This window comes from Lissotriton vulgaris, unplaced genomic scaffold (assembly GCF_964263255.1).
Source record: "Lissotriton vulgaris unplaced genomic scaffold, aLisVul1.2 SCAFFOLD_1371, whole genome shotgun sequence".
Lineage (NCBI taxonomy): Eukaryota > Metazoa > Chordata > Amphibia > Caudata > Salamandridae > Lissotriton > Lissotriton vulgaris.
The window spans coordinates 203,649-223,362 of NW_028246465.1; the positions used below are offsets into that span (position 1 = coordinate 203,649).

A 19,714-nucleotide genomic window follows, 5' to 3' on the forward strand; every position below is an offset into this window, starting at 1 on the left:
TCTATTATTTCTGCAGAGATCGCTAGGAGAGAGGATGGCTTGGCTGATATGAGAAGACTGCTTCTTCTGACCCTCTATGTTTTAAATATGTGGGTGGGAGGACCCATTAAAGTGAGATGACTTTACCAATACACACAGTTTTAAGTGTTTTTAACAGGTGCCTAAGTATTAATCTTGGAGAGCAGGGTTAAAAGTGATCTGCATATGACTAGATCTAAGCTGCCTTGGAATGGTGAGCAATACAACAATAGATTTAGGCCTAGATCTCTGTACAGGGGGTGAATGTTTGACATTGTCCAGCATTCTGTCCATCAATTGTTCTTTTTGCAAGTGGGAAAAAGCATGCCCAGATGTGGGTCCCGTGCTCGCCAAGCCAATGGAGTCAAGCTAGGCTGGCTGATGAGGGGTGATAGACCGAAACCGGTCCCAGGATGCTTGATTCCAGTCTAGGGAGAACCTGGCCTGGCAATTCGGGTTCAACTGTTCCCATGAGAAGCAGGGTCAAGACTAATTTGCATTTGGCAGGGTCCAAGCTTAAATGGCATGGTAAGCAAAGCGATGATGGCTTTAGGACCAGATCTCTGTACTGGGGGTACATTTTTGCATTATTCAGCATTTGGTCCATCAATTGATCTTTTGCATTTGTCACCTTGAGTGGGACGGGTATGCCCAGAGTGGGTCCCTGGCGTGCCATGCCCCTGAAGTTGGCCTGGCTGAGGGGTGATACCCCAAAATCAGTTCCCGGATGCTTATTTCTGTTCCAGGGAGGACCTGGCCTGGCAGTTCGGGATGGACTATTACCATGGGGAGCATGATACAAACCCTAAAATGTGATTTTTTGACACAAAATGAAACACCAATGTCATTGAAATTTTCAGAAGTACTTTATAATGTTTTTAATCCAGATTTTGTATGTGTTGTGGACCTGCTAAAAAAGTCCATCCAAATGAAAGTTGATCCATCAATATCTTTGGGGAACAGAAAAGAAGGTCTCTTTAGACGGACTTGAATTTTCTGGTAAACATGTAAATAGTTAATAAAAGAGACAAGGGGATGGGTCAAGTACAATAAATTATGGAAAATACCCATTGCATAATATTTTTTGGCACTATAAACAATTTCATTTATCTTTAACAGCTGAATTGTATTGGTGAAAACAGCATGTAGCCATGCTGATAGCATAGGGTTGCAGGAATGAAGAAGAAAGTATTTGTATTTTGTAATGTTTGGGGAGTATAAACACTACAGCATTGGCCTGAAGGGCAAGTTTGCATGTGTTCCTTGTAGACAGGCCTTTGGACAGACTGACAAACACCATGATTCTGTAAACCACAGGGACTGATGATAAGAGTACTTGAGCTCCACGTGATTGCCACGACAAACCTATGCAGACTGTTTGTCAGGAAGATTAACGAAAGATGATGCCATCTGTGGTCTGACTGGTAAATACTGATGATTAGCTGGGGGACTGAGATCGACTTTCTGAATGACACTGCAGCAAGTGTGTGCATAAGGAAACGCGGGGTGGGCGGAATTTGCATAGTTGCCCTACGCGAAGCTCAGCGAAATGGTAAGAAATCTCCGCAAGCATGCAAAAGGTCCGCAAACACGCGGAATTGCTTGTTTCGCCCGTTCGCTGTGCTTTTTTCCTGTTCGCAAATGCTGTTTGCGTGCTCGGGGAGGAATATCTTGCAAACACAACTTTTGAAAGCGCAAACAATCACAAAATTCTGCGACATGGTGGAATTTTTGGCAATTTGGCGTTCTCCACAGAACACGAAATTTCCCTAAATCCGCAAATTCAGCGAGAAGAACGGAATTTACCACCCAGGCCTAAAGGAAACCCAAAGTCTGATTGAGTGGTGGTTTTGCCAGACATATTTGCGCCTATGGCATATATGTGTTTTCTTTGAGAGAGAGAGAGAGAGAGAGAAGTCAGGCATTCTCTAGCGGTGGAAAGGACTGGAGATCTGTTACGTCATGTAAAGGGGGCTCTGTAATGCAACCATGGAAGGGGGTGGGTATGTGAGTAGGATTTTGATGATAGCCACCTCAGAGGGGCACTGTTATGACAGCTGATCATTTTTCACTCGACTTCGAACCATGAAAGGACTCACATACATTCTTCCATAATCCTGATAGCAAGCACATGATAAGGTTGCTATGAAAAATGAAAAATAAACAGAAAGGGTATGATGCTCTGACATCACTATATGAAAGAAATAGCTGGGCATCTTGGACATTACCACGTTTACAATCAATTATTTTCACTGTGTTCAGTACAACTTTTGATTTTCTTTGATTTTTTTGACTGAATTAAAAAATGTAAATTATTCTTTGTTTATTTAATACATGTATAATATGTTTTTAAATGTCTTGAAGGGCTCATGCTGTAGTTCTGGTACAGCTCCAGCATTATCTCTGACCCCGCATTTTCTAATAATGATGGGTTCTGAGGACGGAGGAACAACATGCAGCATGTAAATTGCATTTCTCCTCATTGTGGCACAAATCAGGGGCAGGCCTCTCAAGCTGTGAAGTATATTAGCTTCACAGAGTTTTGACAAAGGGTGAGCGAGGCTCAAAGCCTTGCTGTGAATCAAACTACTTTCAAATGTCCGTTTAATTATGCTAAATTAAAGTTAGGGCTGCTTTTATGCTTTCTTATGGGCAAACACTTTAAATCTCTTGAAAGAGAAGCAAAAAGTGCTCCCTGTTGCTGCGAGTGATATCATTCACTATGCGCGTGCTGCTTACCAGCTCATTTCCGACACTCTAACAAAGATGTCCAGGATGACAAGCCACACAAAAAGTCCAGAAAGGAAGAAATGTGTGAATGCATTAGTTTAGCCAATAGATCTGGCCTTGGCAACTGTAATTTTTTAAAATATATATAAGCTCAGGGGTTCTGGGCTGCACTCAGCTGTGTTGATCAGGTGTCCATGCTACGTTGGGTATCAATATGGTGTTCTAGAGGAAGCTCTTGAATTTCAGGTTGTATATATATATATATATATATATATATATATATATATATATATATATATATATATATATATATATATATAAAACAAAGGTTAGAGGGATTTTATACTTAGGTTCAGAAATTGCTGTGATATTATCAATGACGACGTTACAAGATTCCCTTGTAGCTCCTCCCACCTCCGCGACGTAACCACGCCCATCCCGGAAGTGGTAGACTTTTCATAACGGAGCGAGTCCCGCACGGCAACACTAGCCGAGCAGAAGAGGATAGCAGTAGGTCAATGGCCGATTCCTTCACCCGCTAACTGTAAGTAGTAACCTTTTCTCCCCAGAGAACCGGAGACCACACTCTATTTTGCCGGGCACATCACATGTTGCTCATTGGTTATCCGCGTCTTTTACCCTTCTATATTCCGCCATTACAGAGTATGTTTTGCCGGTGTGATGAGCCTACCCCCTGCCCGTTGAAGCACGTTAGAGCCTACAAATAAGTAAGCCCTAGTTCAGGCCATGTAACTTATATGTACTCCTATGTGTTACGTGTGTGTTTGTCTTGTATGTTACTTTATGTGATTGTGCGTTATTCAATGACGATATGCACAAGATGCAGCGCCTAATTTTGCAACCACCAGCAAAAGACTGAAGATCACGACGATAATATCTGCGCGCACTTATGGATATAAACGGATGCAATAAATAGTAATGCTTGTAGATATGCATGCATCTAATGAGAAATGCGTTTTTCTAGAGCATATACGAAGGCAGTAAACAATAATGCATGCAGTAATGCACGCACCTATTGATAAGTATGTGTGTCCCGAAAAAAAACCCTCTCCACGGACACCTATTCACTTCGTTATCTTATCACCTGGAGGGTATTCCCCTATGGCATGAAATGTCACAGCACAGAGACACTTCACGACGTAACAGGAGAGTAAGCATGAGCATAACTGAAATTTGTTTACTTTACTTTTTCCACAGGTCTCTACTTCTTTTTATTTTATTGCCCGCTCATCTACTTGATTGAGCACATATACCACTGGCTATTTTTCAGTAGGTACACAGGGGATCAGGATAGGGTGCGCCTTTTAGGGGGCCCACACCTCCCGTCCACCTGTTTTTGATCCTGAGGAATACCGGGCAATCGCCCATTTGGTAGAAACATGTTGACCAATTTGCACAGACACATATAGAGATACCTTGGTCGTAACTCACCTACCAGTATCTCGCCACCGATATTTTTAACATTGTTCAGTTGCTTTAAAATAAAAATTATGTTTTAAGCTAAACCAGGACAATTTTTAACATTTTTTTGCACTTACAGTCACAACCCGCTCCACTGTAGCACAGGTGTTGAAGCACATCCTGGTGACGCTAGGTCACCAGGTTGGACCCCGATGATGAAGCATGTCACCACTAGGTTGGTGAGTGAGGGGTTTTAAACAAAAGGTTGAATTTTTCCTTTTTGCCAGAAAACTCACCCTCCAGAGATTTTTTCAAACTCTCCGTTGGGGATACTCCTTTCTATGTTTCATTGAAGTTCCTTCCAGGGGAATAGGAGTAATCTCTTTTTCACTTTCAGTGAATAATATCCCTTGCTCTCTCTTTTGATTTCAAATATTATCAATGATGTCATAGAAGATGTCATGAGTGATGTAATATGTGTAATAACTAGCAGTGCATGGCGAGGGCACGAGTTATAGTAACCTTAGGGAATGAGTTTTAGTTACTTGAGATGCCTATAACTATAACTGGTGAATTTCTATGGTTTTGTGTGGGTAAAATCTGAACCTCACCATCACATCCCCGTAACCTTTGCTTTTTGAGTGAATTTCTGAGGTTTTTTAAATTCTATTTTCTAACATAACGTCCATGTGGCCTTTGATTTTTCAGTGAATTTCTACATTTTGTTAGGACATTTCTTAACTAAGTGATTGTGTGGGTGGGTAAGTGGATGTGTGCTGGTGTGTCAGTGGGTGACCAGCTGTGTGGGTCTGTGAGTGGCTGTGAGAGTGGCTGCATGGGTCAGTGGACGTATGGGTGTATTCATGGATGTGTGAGTGCCTCTGTGGGTGCATCACTGGTTCTCTAGGTCTGTGAGTCGGTGTGTGAGTGGCTGTATGAGTGTGTACGTGGGTGTGTGAGCAGTTTCTTGGTCTCTGAGTGGGTGTATGAGTGGCTGTATGGGTGTGTGAGTGCTTTTGTGAGTGTGTAAATGGGTGTGTGAGTGCATGTGTGACTGGCTGTTTGGGTCTCTGAGTGGTTTTGTGGGTCTCCGAGTGAGTGTGTGAGTGGCTGTACAGGTGTGTGAGTGGTTGTGTGGATGTGGGTGTGTGAGTGCCTGTGCAGGTCTGTGAGTGGTGTTGTGGGTGTGTGTGTGGCTGTGTGGGTGTATGAGTGGTGTTCTGGGTCTCTGAGTCAGTGTGTATATGGCTGTATGGATGTGTGAGTGGTTGTGTGGGTGTCGAAGTGGGCCTGTGAGTGAGTGTGTCAGTGAGTCTGAGTGGGTGTATTTTTTATAATTGGGATCTGGATCTGCAGATCTGTCACAGATTCACACAGGGGCCGCGCTGAATGACACGGTGGAACTGCGGGGCAATTTCTTGCCCTGGAGGGGGGTCCCTCAGACTCTCCTCTATCAGTCCCATTGGTACAGGATACCTTTATTCTAACCCCTTATATCCTATTTACACAGTATTCCCCCTCTTCCAGGAACTGTGTTCCGATTGACAAAATGGCGACCCCAACTTTTCTCTCAGGTTGTGTCCAGCCAATTATGGCATTGCTGTTGGCATGTGGATATACCGCTGTGGATCTGTGGTATATCCACCTCTTTAGCTATAAATACATCTTTTTTCTTTAATAACTTCAAAACTACTGAACAGATTTACACCAAATTACAAAAAAGAACTCTTTCTGGATCAAGATCGCTTACAGTCAGGTTCTCGTCTACCTCCCCAGTGGCAGGGTACCCAGAGGCAGTTAACAGCACATCATGCATGTGCTTTGGTCAGGCGTGGTATGGGATTAGCCGCAGGGATTGTCTTGCAGCCAGATCCTGCTTCCAACTCCCCCAGGCAGCCAATCCCATGCTGTGCGCAGCCTTTGGGTTTGTGCAGTGGGGATGGCCACAGGGAATGGCTTACCGCCAGGCCTTGTAGCCAAACCAGCAGCAGTCTGCAAACCGTGCACGACCTTTGATGCGTGCAGTGTATGGATGGCCTTCGGACTCCGGGTACCCCATCAAATGGGGCCACATTATATATATATATATATATATATATATATATATATATATATATATATATATATATATATATATATATATATATATATATATATATATATATATATATGTATGTATGTATGTATGTATGTATGTATATATATATATATATATATATATATATATATATATATATATATATATATATATATATATATATATATATATATATATAATGTGGCCCCATTCCTGACCCTTAATTGGCCCCAGGGACCCCATTGCCTGGGGCAAGTTTTAATAAAAAGGGGGACCCAATGGTCCCCTGCCCAAGCCTTAAAAGGTCTATACCCCCTCCCCCATGGCCATGGCATGCAGCCCCCCTCCCTGAGCCTTAAATGGCCCTAGGGCCACATCCCCAGGGCCAAATACAATAAATAATGGGAATGGGGCCAAGTGGAAATTAAAGGGAAGAGAATGACTAAAAGCTTTAGTATGCATGTATAGATGTAGTATTTCTTACTATGAACATTTTGGAAACCATGAAGGGGTGAGACAGGTACGTCTAGGCCAGACTTACAAATGTTTGGTGTGTATCACAGCTCTCTTTATAGGAGGCAAATGTGATCAAGAAACAAGAGACATATGCCCTGTTGCCCATCTGGTCAATACACAAAGTCATGACTGTCAAATATCCAAGAAGGAGCATTGATGTAGTGGTTATGATTCCACCTAGGCCATCCAGGAATGTGGCTAAGACAATGTGGCGTTGGTACTTGGTGCAGAAATATATTATATCTAATGAAGGAACTCTTTGATAGTTTCTGTTGCTGAAGGCCAGGATAGGAGTGCGTCCTTTAGCAAGCAAATCAACACAAACAATATGATTCCTGCAATCAATTGTCACGTATGTTCGGTGCTTTGAAAGAAACAAGAATTACATTTTGTAAATCCAGCCCTGAATGTAGCTGTTGGCGAACAACTCTAAAATAAGAATAAAGGAAGTGGAGTGAGATACTCACTCTCTGCATCTGTCAGTTTTTTTCTTGGAAAAAAAGTCAGAAGTGCAGAGTGGCTTTTCATGAATATGAATAGAACAAGCGTTTTAGGGCATCTAAGCATTCTTTGTGACGCTGCCCGGCTACTTTTTGAAAGGAAGGACGGCAAGGTGAAACAAATGGATCAAACTTGGGTGTGGATCTCCTTAAGAGTTCCAGGCAGATCATGTGATGAAGATCAGAGGAAAAAAGATGGCAGAAGTTCCTTTCAATGGATAAGTATACAAATGCAGACGTTAGACAACTGCACAGTTATCAGTACGTTAGAAAAAAAATCTCATAAAAATAATACAACTACAGATCAAATTTAACATCAGATATAGTTTGTAGATAAAAAAAAAACCAGTGTAAAAAGAGGCAATACTTTTTTCCGATGTGACTATTGAGCACTACCTAATAGCTCAAAGCAGCTAAGGGTGTTTGCTTCTTGGGGGATTTGATTTGTGAGGTAGCTTCTCTATATTTGATTTAAGGTTGCAAAAATATTGCCATGCTGTGCTTGAGAAACTTTAGTTCCCATGGTAGCCTATAACACTTGCCAAACAAAAAGTGCCACTTCCGATCTACCAACATTGTACACTAAGGACACTGACAGCTGAAAAGGCAATATTGTCGATTTATGCAACCCGTCTTTATCAAAAACTTAAATTTACTCAATTTCTTTAGTGCTGGAACCTCATGAGAGCACCAGACAAATTATTAAGCAGGATACTTAAGAGATCTGATTTTAGATAGAAACTTTCCAAGGAGACCTTTAACTATTTACTTAGAGGGCAGACTAGGCAGAACTTTCCTTCTCTAATTTCCTTGTGAAAACACAAAGTGTTTTTAGTGCACCTCTGTTTGCCACAGGGGTGGACGGGAAGTACAGCTGAGAAGGCTGCTGGGAGGAGGGCACACACATATGCACACACACTTATACCCAAGCTTTCACATGTAGACACACGCACACACATCCCTACACAACATTCACTCACAAATACACATACATGCACGCACAAAAGAGTCAATTAAAACACAACACTTATCTGCTGCTACAGCTCTTGGGGAGGGAAGCCTCAGAGGTGCCAGGAGGGTTGGGACTGCTGCCTCCCGCCGCTGGCTACCCGTAGGTCATAAATTGAGGTGAGGCTAGAGCCCCTATCTGGTCACAGAGCGGGAGGGGGGTCAGTGAGACTGCTGACCACACCCACTATGTGACGAGGTGTAAGTGATAGACTCTCGGCCCTGGGCACTTCAGAGCTTAAAACTGAAGGGCCCAGGAGCAAGACTATTACTGGTGCTTCTGTTCATCACAAGAGGGAGGGCCTTGATGACCTTTCCCAAACTGAGGAGGGCATGCTCACAGGACCTGTGACATCCACAGCCCAACAATGTTCAGCTCAGAAAGCCGGGAGCCTGCACATTTAGTACATGTCTAGCTCTTTGCTGCTTGACCTGAAAATAAAAAATGTCTGTCAGGCAGACCTTTCATCAGGCTGATATACACTCTTTATGTCACAATTATGGACTTACTGCTAGTAAGTCGTATTCTAACCAACAATTGAAAACTTTAAAAAAAACAAAAGAAAAATGATCAAGAGGTTGCCAGAACCACAGCAACAAAGGAACGGGACGCCACTGGAATATTAACTGAAGAAAATGTAAAGGTTTTTAAAAGAAACACAATGTAAGTTTAATGTAAGTATAATTGCATAACTCATTTTTTTACTAGAGTAATCTCTCTTTCTAGTGTTCAAATGAGGATTTGTGGTTCTGATTTGAATTAAATTGAGGAGTTGTCTGTGCACCTAGTGGTCCGGCCTCAGCAGGGGAGGGTTGTTTCTTGCAAGATTGTAAGTGTCTAGCACATACCAAGGTAATTTGGAAGAACCAAGAGACATGTTGGAAGATTACTCAGACCCTTCAATGTCCCAACCCAGACAAAATTACTAATTACATGACTAGAGACAGAGTGATCAACTGGCTATGCAGAGGATGGTTACAGTTAACAGCACACATCATATTGGGGAAAAACATAGGTTTTAGGTGAGTGGTGATTATAGTTTGAATATTTAAATCTGGGGCTTTGTTGTATGGCCAGTCAGATAAACAAATGGACAAAACATATGGTGTCACTGGTTGGTGGGTGTTTTCACCCCTTACACAGGAGCTCAACCTAAAAATAATTTATAGTCTTGCCGACCAATTAAAATGATGCCTTTCACTAGCAGGTTGAAGATACTTTAATACAATATTTCTGACTGCTTTGACAATGTGGCTATTTGTACAGCACCTGCAGCTGTTGTGCAAGACAACCATTTGGTGACTTTCACATGGGGATTTTCTATGTGATGCCAACCATTAAGTGGGTCTACACTGCAACCCCAAAAATATCCAACTGGCTTTATTTCAGAAATATTTTTAAACGTGGTCAGAGGACTGGTACAAGAATTCTTAGATTTCCTGATGTTTGATGGATTTCTGGAATGTTTATTTCTACTGAAGCTTTCAACTTTAGCCCCTTTGATGCTCATGACGAGCTCAGCTCGTCATGCAGCACAGTGCTCCTGTGCTCATGACGAGCTGAGCTCGTCATGACCACACCCATTTTTATTGCTGTCCAGCACAGTAGGAGAATATCTCAAGCAGGGATGAGGTTAGTGTCAACAAGTTGATAAACCCTAAAACACAGACAATTAGGATTGTTCTAGATGTTTTATGTTTGCATTGTGGACCCTCAACTACAAGTTTTTAACAGTGGAATGTTTCGTAGAAAAGTGGGACCAACAAGTGTAAACACTGCCAAAAGGGACCTCATGCTAAATGTGGTTTTCTGTCTTTGTGGACAGGGGTGGCCTTGCAGTGTAGTTGAAACACTTGACCCTACCTACGTCAAATAGTTAACCCCGGACCCATCACGCACCCAACTGGAACTAAAATGTTTCACTGAGTAGAAAAAGGTAGACTACTGGTAGTGAAGTTGCCAAATACAGACATAACTGGAAAATAAACAAATAATTAAGTGTAGGTGTTAAGCGCAGACAACCATTGAGGTTGTTCAAAGATCTACAAAAGAACCCATTATTGAAAAAATGCCCTTAGGAATGCTGTCCTTGAGGCTAGGTAATAGGGGGTGACAGGAGGGTGGGAGTAGGAAAAATAATTCACATTTATTTATTTTATTATTCATTTATATGGCGCACAAATCATCCCGAGATGATCTCTAGGTGCCTTTACAGCGGGGATGTCACACATACAACGGGGATGTCGCACATTAACTTAGGTTGGAGACAAAGACAATAATACAGCTATGCCAACATTTAAAAAAATGTCATCAGTAAAAACAGCAAATAGGCTTCCAGAACGGCATAACCCAATGATTTTGGTGTTAATGATAGTGGGAAAACTTTCCAGTTGCCTAGTTCCTAAACTCATGTGTCAGCTATTGCTTCATAGACTTTTCATCAATAATAATAGTTTTCACAATGCACTGAAAATTAGAAATATATATATTATAGATATATAGATATTTATATTTCACAAAAGAGGAAACAACAAAAGAGTCAGTCAGAATACATTTAGCAATGCACCTTCATTCTATTTCCTAGTAGCTGGTTTTTTATGTTTGCAATTCAGACAGTTCCTCAAAAAGCATGATGAAGCTACCTCCAACAAATATTCTCTTTGTCAGGTCTTCTGAGCAGCGGCGGCCGGCATGGCTCATGGGTCAGTGGGTGGGTGTGGCGGGGGCCGGCAGAGGTGTGCGCGGGGAAGCAGGGTTTAGATTTTTTTTTAAACGTACGTCGAGGCCGGCTCCTACGTCTTCTGTGCTCCTGCTCTCCTGAGTCTGCTTCTAGGAACAGGAGGCAGGCAGCCAGGCTCCCTCTCCTAAGCCAATCACCACTCTGCAGTGATTGGTCTGAGCGTCATGACACGGTGCTCAGCCAGGGGCTGTAGGGGTGGGTGTGTTCTCCATGCAGGCTGTAATGCAGCCTGCATGGAGAACGGAGAAATGCACATGACTTCTTTGGGCAGCCCAAGAGGGCAGATCAAACAGTTATTGCGCACTTGAGTGGCCAAACCACGCCGGCCCTGCCCTGCTCCATGAGCACAGCAGCCCCGCCCACCCTCCCACCTGCAAAGGAAACATAACATGATAAGAACTGAAAGTTATTATCATATTATGTTTCCTCTTCTCGCACTGCTTAAAAGCAGTGGGGCGATGCACCTCCGCCATAGTGGAGGAGCCGCCAATGCTTCTGAGTGTATTGAAGCCAAATTTGAACTGCCACTTGGTGGTACCAATTTGATTCATCCAACAATAGAAGTAGCAGGAAACACACTCCATCCTTCTATTCAATACTAAGCCATTTGCTAAGTATTCTTGGTAAAGAAAAGGTGCAAAGGAATGTATGCTGAAGAGAGAAGAGAGTGTCAGTCTTGTCTTATAAAAGTACTTTACGAAGAACCTAGTTCTCAATAACAAGGAGGTGAATGTGGTGTTTTTTGTGTATTTCTGTTTGGCAAAAAGAGTGTCTCCATGTTCCTTAAGAACAAGTAACATGTGTACACATAAGCACATTGGGGTCGTTGTAGTCCCCCAGCATATTAGTTATTACATCTGACATTAGGCTGAGTGAAATCATAAGATAACATTTGGTCCCTGTCTGACCTGACATGGGTGTTACCTGTTGCACAGTAATCACGTTACCACAAGATTAGGAGAGAGACTCATTTTAATCTCAGAACATGTATGCCAATAGCTTTTATTGGAGCAAAGCAAAGGGCGTTGTTGAAGCCCAAAGCATGCTTACTGTATACACTGGAAGCAGGCTACCTCCTCTACAAAATGGAGACATAAAATTCTGTTATACTTGTCCCTGCTGCTCAGCATAGAATGTGTGATGCAAGAGCCTGTTGGATTGTTCGGGGTGGATGTCTGGCAGTTGAATGAGGGCTGAGTGGCAGGAGGCCGCTCCTGGTGGGGATCCTTCTTTATATACTTGACTTACCAACTAACATGAATAAAGGAGCATCAAGAAACTACATGGACTACGTGGCATTTATTTACAACAAATTCCTCAATACATCACACAAATATCCATAATGATTAGAGCAGAGGTTAGGTGCTTGTAGCAGCAACGCACACATCTTTCAAACACTGTAAGAAAAACCCATGAGCTAGATGACCAAAAAGAAAGTGTCTATTAGTCGAGTATAAAATGTGATGAGTAATGACCAGATTACACATTTCTGTTACTTTGGTCTCTCATGCACAACAAAGTAATGTGCCACAATTTGCTATACGCACAGATGAACAGGGTAAACACGCTGGATTAGTTGGCAGATGCAATATGGAAGGAAAAACATGCACAGCTACCACAGGCCACCACCATGGACAAGAAGTCACAATGATATAAAGACTAGAAGTACCTGGACATAGGCCCTGCAAGAGCGCTCTCTTTTCTGAAGCTGAGTCCATAAAGAAAGCAGATTAAACACAGAATAGAAAAAACACGTTAGTGATATAGGGAAAGAAAAAACAAGAATATATTCAGATATAATCTATGAAACTCAATCTCATTCAGTCAAGTTCTGCAGCAACAGTGAAGGCTCTGGCTGAGGTGAAAATTTAGGGCGTTTTTGAGGGCTTGGCAGAGTAGGAGGAACGCAGGAAACCACTGTCCTCCCGTGCCTCTGAAATCCACGATTTCACAACTCTATTCATGCTCGGTGAAGCCACCGCAAGGCATAGTGGGAATGGGTAATGAAAATGGCCCGCACGTTCAGGGAAAAACTTCTCTGTGCATCAATGCCACTTACTTTTTGCTCGAAACTCCCCCCCCGCCCCCCAACCCCCCACACTCTGGGCGTTTGTTTTCTTTGAATAAAAAAAGATGGCTGAGCGGGTTCTTTCAACTTGGCACCCATTTGGCAAACGTCACTGCTGTGAAGAGAGCTGCAGTGGTGATGGCTCCCTTCAGAGCAGTAATATTCCAGTCATGATGGCAGAAATCTTTGAGAATAGCAGGTGTCCCTCTACCATAATGGCTAGGGTTTTGACCTCTGCCTCTGGTGGGACAGCAGCCCCCCCCCCCCCCCATCAATGGCCTAAATAAAGTCATTCATTTTTAGGCTAAGCTAAGAAGATAATCAGGTCAGTGTATCTCACTGGCGTTGGCTAGTTGCAAGAAAGCAGAATATTATGAGACTAATTGGGTTCTTAGACTGTGCAGAAACCAGAAATAGTAAGAAAAATAAAATAAGAAATACTATGGGACATCTAATTGTTTAGGACCCCAAACAAGCCCTAATAAGAAATAAATGTGTAATAATTTGAAACAATACAGACATTACTTGTTCTTAAATTTCATTCGAGATGCACCTGTAAAGATCTCTATAAATAGGAATACACAATGTGTCATGCAACTGTCCTTCAATACACAATAAATAGCTTAGGAAAATTAGCTATCAAAAAGAAAATGTCTAAATTTGAGTCTTAATAATTGACATACACATTCTCTGAGCCAAGGCGGATAGACATTATCTTTACATTGTTCCGATCCCCAGCAGGAGAAATTTGAATGCTAAATCTTGGGTGTGGTAAGGAATGTTCTGTAATATGCAAGGAATTTCTACTGAGCTTTTCATGGTAATCTGGACCGTGGTTGGTGACAAATACCTTTGTCGTTCTTCCATAATGTTTCATTCGGTGGGGCTGGCTAGGGAAGCTAGGTGGCAGATGCTGTGTGTTGATTTTGAAGCCCAGACTTTATGAGTCTGAATGTGGAATTCCTTGTCTCTAAACCTCCCGCCTGCTGCATTTGTGTAATGTACTGTGGCGCTGTGAAGGATGACTGGCATTATCTATAGATCCACCTGGCATGGGTTGAAAGTAAGCTCAGGACGACTGGGAGCAGAGGAAACTGTGCAAGGTAGCAGTAGGAACCAATGGATGCTCGGGGAACAATTACAACCTGGAACACATTTTTATTTAGTCTTTTGTCTCTACAAATGGCTGATCCGGCCATCCTGTACTCACGCCTATTTGAAGGAGAGATATACGTTTTTTTAATGGCATACCTCTTTTTTACATTTTTTGTTTTGGAAGCCACAACACCCAAAAAATAGAGTTTATCAGAGCTATACTAAAGAGCATAATTATAACATCAAAAGTTAACATTCACGGGAGAAGCAAAAGCCGGTCCTGGCATGTCACGGACAAAGCTCTTAAGATAACCTTTTAACAGTAATATGTTGATTGGCAGAGCACACTAAAGCAGTAGAATATGCTTTTCTCCATCTAAGTAGTGATTGACCGAAACTACTGATTGATACCTTATCCCCAGTAACCCTTGTACCCTCACATGCCAAAATGTTTGGGATTCTATGAAGACGTGGAGTAGAAGCTGAGAACTCCTTATGCGCCAAACAGCCCTTCCCACTTCAACTCATTTTAACATTTGTGGTAATGTAACTTTTTAACTGCTTAAGGACCGTCTATTGCTTCTGCAACTTGGCTATAATATTGTTATATGTACATCACGGTCTGTTTCCATACAGGGAGGTTGCTATTATGTCTGCTAAGTACTTTGAGCTTAAGGTACTAAAAACTGCTTCTGACCTAAGACGTAGATGGGTGATTGGCCATCTGGAATTGCATGGCCAGATGTATGCTGTTTGTGCAGTGTATGGGTCAAATATAGATGAGGTGGGATACTGGATATACATAGTCTTGAATTGCTGGATTGATCGGGGGAGAAACATATAATGGGCGATTCTAACTTTGCTATGGATTATAGCATTGACTCTGCCAATTATTCTGCCTCTCCCCACATGGTTAAAGCAAAGGCATCCATCCTGGAACTCACCCATCTACATGGGCTATACTTTCCATTCATCTCCACATAAACATTACGCCATGATATATAAGATCTTTGCTAGTGGACGCTTGATAGAAGAAATGGAAGTTTGCCCCAAGATTACTATCATTTAAGCCTACCAAGGTTAGAGGGAAGCAGCAGCATTTTTCATTTCCTCGTCACCTTCTCTCAAATTCTGATTACTGCAAGCATATATCTGGCATACTCATAGTATTTTTGGAGGCTAATATTAGTCTGTCTGGGTTCATGGAATAACTCTAAGGTTGCAGACTGCGTGCCTACACTTTGGTATCTACACTTCAGAAAGACATCTCTGTCGGGGAAATGAATGCTGTGCTGGCAGCTCTGCCACCAGGCAAGGTGGCAGCAGAGGATTATATTCAACTTGAGTTTTACAAAGTGTTTAATAATAACATAATCCATACATTCTTAAGTGTAATTCAACATACTGATGATGGTGGAGAATTGCCTGGCACTTGGAACATGACTAATATCATAGTGTTTTTAAAGAAAGGTAAGCCGACTGATGATAGCGGCTCTTATCGACCCATATCCTTGATCAATGCAGAAACAAAGGTTTTTGCAAAGATCCTCGCCACCAACTCGCTCCCCTTCTGCCAGTCCTAGTCTCACAGCAGCAGCACAGCTTCATGCCTGGCAGGGACACCACTAGCCACACAAATATGGCAATTGCTAATTTCGATGTTGCTGTTAAATCTGACAAAAGAATAGGTATGGTTTTATTAGATGCTGAGAAGGCTTTTGACTGCTTTGTTTGGGAGTGTTTATGGGAGAAAATGGGAGCTTCTGCTGTGGGTGGTCGGTTTTGTACATGAGTATAGTTATTATATAGGACCTCTTTTGCCAAGCTAGCCTATGCCGGGAAATCTTAACTGTTTTTTAAAATCTATTGGGGCACCCTGCAGGTGTGTCAATTATCTCCTCTTTTATTTGCTCTTTATATGGTGCCGTATTCGCAATCTCTGCAGTTGAATGATGGACCATTGACCTCCGGTGGATGCAAAATTACTGCCTATGCAGATGATATCATATCATGATATCTTTTCATCTAACTTGTCAGTCGCGTTGGATTATGTAATATTAACATATCCGGTAAGTTCTCAGGCTATAAGTAAAACATAGCTAAAACCCAGGTAATACTAAACTACAAACCAGACATTCCAATAGCAAGGTCAACTTCAACGCCTACACATCTGGATGTTAAGTTAAGTGCTCAGGTCGATAACATTTGCATATTGAAATATGCTCCCTGTTACGCTCTGTGATTTCTCAACTAGGGTTTTGGAACTTACTCCCTATTAGTATTATAGGCCATTGTAACATTATAAAAATGAATTTTTTGCCAACATTTTAGTATTCATTTTGGGCAATCCAACTCGGGGTCCCAAACATGTTTTTTAAACATTTGAAAGGCGGTATAGGCAGTTTTATATGGGGCTATAGGCAGGCCAGTAGTGCTATACATTTCCTAATATTGCCTTACTTACAAGCATGGAGAGTTGCAGTTACCCGATTTTAAGTTATAATTTTGGCCAGCATTTGCTGGCCGTCTGTGTAATTTGCTAATGCCATCAGAACCAGATTCTTTGGTTCTCGGTTATCGACTTGCACTAGGGCCAGAAGTTAGGCTAATTCTCTTTAGACTGGGGGATGCCAATAATTGCAAATGCATAAGGTTCCAAGTCATTAAAGATATTATATGTATATGGCGGGAAATATGTGCCAAATATTGTTTAGCGTTGATACACGGTGACACATCATTATGGGATAATCCAGCGTTGGTGGAAGTATTTCATGAATCAGGGGGCAAGGCCTGGTAACAGTTCGCAGCTTTACGATCTTATCGGATTCCGTTCATTCACTGGGCTTAACCCCTTGGACACTCATGACGAGCTCAGCTCGTCATGGTGTACAACTCCATACACTCATGACGAGCTGAGCTCGTCATGAACAATGGGATAAAAGATCATCCAGCACAGGAGGAAAATAACACTAGCATCGATGGTGTTAAGGCCTCTTATGATCTCCCTCATCACTTAAAAAAAGATCTGGCAGGTAGTGGCATAAGGTCTTGCTTACTACATAAGACACTCAAGAAACCTTTAATTAGCACAATCTATCAAGGGTTCTGTCAGTACAGGATTGACGATAGCCCATTACTTGCGGCCAAATGGAGCATGATGCTGTCTTCTGAGATCTTGTCATCAGAAATTCATAATGCCCTTGAGACTGTGGCCTGTTCCGTGCATTCTATACATTTAAAATTGCAGCAATTTAAGGCCATTTGTTTGTTGTATTACACACCAGAGAACACTAATGCTGATAAGACTAACTGTCCTAAGTGTGGTTGCCCTGCAGCAGACATTCTACATATGTTTCCTACCTGCACGGCCCTCCAGGCATATTGGGAAGGGGTGACTCAACTAACAACATTTTTTTTTAGATTTGAAGTACAGTTTACCTCTAAAGAGGTCATGATGGGACATAATTTGGAATTTGATTTTGGATGGCAGCTCTCAATAATATTTGTTTCTGCTAGGCTCTGTATCGCGAGGTTATGGGTCTCTTTATCTCTGTTGAGGTCAGCTGAGTTGTTGGCGGTAATTCGGAGACTCTGTGAGTCCCTATTGGTATTGGCCAAAGCAAGAGGTCTATATTCTATTAAAAGATTTTATAGAATCTGGGTTGGATGGTAACTGAGATCCCCAACTCGTTGTTTATGCTAATTGCTACAACCTTATATTCAATATGCTGCGGAATGGGGCTCTTTCTTCTGTTCAATCTACCTCTGTTTTTCTTTTATATCTGCTATATAGGTCTTATATTCTGTATTTCATTTTCTTTGTTGCTCTATTTATGTATGGCAGGCTCCATTATTTATCTGTATTCATGTATTTGTAACTGGGGAGGTTATCTTTTGCTTTTTTGTCTCTCTTGGTTATATAAGGAATGATCATGTCTGATTAATAACAAAATAATTTAAAACAAACCTACTTAACTACTACACTGATGGGTAATCTTATATTTTCTGAATATCCATCTGTACATTTTTAACATTCGTTGACAGAATGTTTAAGCTGGGAAGATAAATTGTTTGAAAGTGGGCAGAATATTGCAGTTTGACTGTTATTTCCAGGCAGACTGAAAATTACCTATTTCTGAAAAAATAAGTAAGAAGTTTTTTGTGACTCAGGAAAGTCCTATCTTGGCTGGTTAGTGGGCCCTTCGCAGTTGAAGATTAAGCGCATGAGGACTTTCTTAACCGCATCGCTGCTGCGGTGATTTTTGCGCTGTGCTGCAAATTACCATTTTGCTGTTGTCATGACGAGCTCAGCTCGTCATCAGCACACGACACCCGTGGGTGATGACGAGCTGAGCTCGTCATCAGCATCGAAAGGGTTAAAAGAATTCTTACAGTCAAGCCACACATTTATCCCCCTGATAACTAAAGACAATTTAGAAAATCATACCAGTTAACGTATATTTATTATACCATGAGGAAAACAGCAATAGGTGAACAATGTGTGTAGTACATTGAGAAAAGTAACAACAAAATATTTTCCTTTCTGTGTCCTTATATCCTAATGTGACAACTGTCATCAGGTTAATACTGAACCATAGTGAGTCTATTTAGAAAATCTAGCAACATGTGAATTAAAAATATTCATTTATTATTCATTTGGTAGTAACAAGTTTAAAACCATACAAATTTAGAAAACCCATGTGTTTCTCAGCACTATGGAGGGCACGTACTGTACTCAAGTAACCCTTCAATGGACTTGCAATAAAGTGTATAGGCTTGGGTAAAAGAAGACAGCCCATTTGAATTTCTATGGCAAGATGTGATTTGAAAGCGATTGTTCTCTAGGTCAACAACCAGGTCAAATGGCGCCACTCTTTTTCATATAATGGTACAAAAAAACATACTGATGATTACATGTTTTAAGCTTTCTTATAAGAGCTTCTTAGTGGTAAGGCATTGATGCTAGTTTGAAAGGGATGCTGATAAAGTTGATGGCTATTTCAACTCAATTTATCATTATCTGAGGTTTTGGTGGTTGTGATTGAACTTGATCCAAAGACCGATGATCACTCTGTACGCATTCTCCCTTTTGATAGAACATAATACACAGTATGGAACTCCATTGTGTTTTGGCTATTAGGAAATGTGCTTTGGTCAGAACACATTTTTAGTGAAGGAGTCCTTGTCCGACTTTGGGCAGCAGGTCAATTGCTTTGCTCTATGATTCACTGTAGCCTCCTACTGTAATCACAAACCTCTAAGCTTCATTTTACCATGGCGTGACATGTAAAGCCTCTACTCAAGCAAAGTGAATTTTGTTGTCCATGATACGATCAGTGTTCTTGCAGTTAACATTTCAAGATTTACCGCAAGTTCTAATTGACTAGAAAGCTCTAACTACCAATGTTTGCTGTTAATGGCATCTATGCATCAGAGGGTGATAAACGTTTTGGTGCATATACCATGTGGGTACTCCAAAGCAGCTTGTTGGTACTTAGAAGCACTTTATTAAATGAATATGAAACTAATTAATCTGCCA

At 41.5% G+C, this 19,714-nt stretch overlaps 1 protein-coding gene across 1 annotated transcript in view; it reads right to left on the reverse strand.

Moving 5' to 3' along the window:
- LOC147665952 (adhesion G protein-coupled receptor L3-like) overlaps positions 1-19,714 on the reverse strand; it is a 477,982-nt gene that overhangs the window by 153,805 nt on the left and 304,463 nt on the right. The window contains exon 8 of the mRNA XM_086949385.1: positions 12,682-12,720. Coding sequence (XP_086805511.1) covers positions 12,682-12,720 — 39 coding nt within the window. The remainder of the gene's footprint in view (positions 1-12,681; positions 12,721-19,714) is intronic.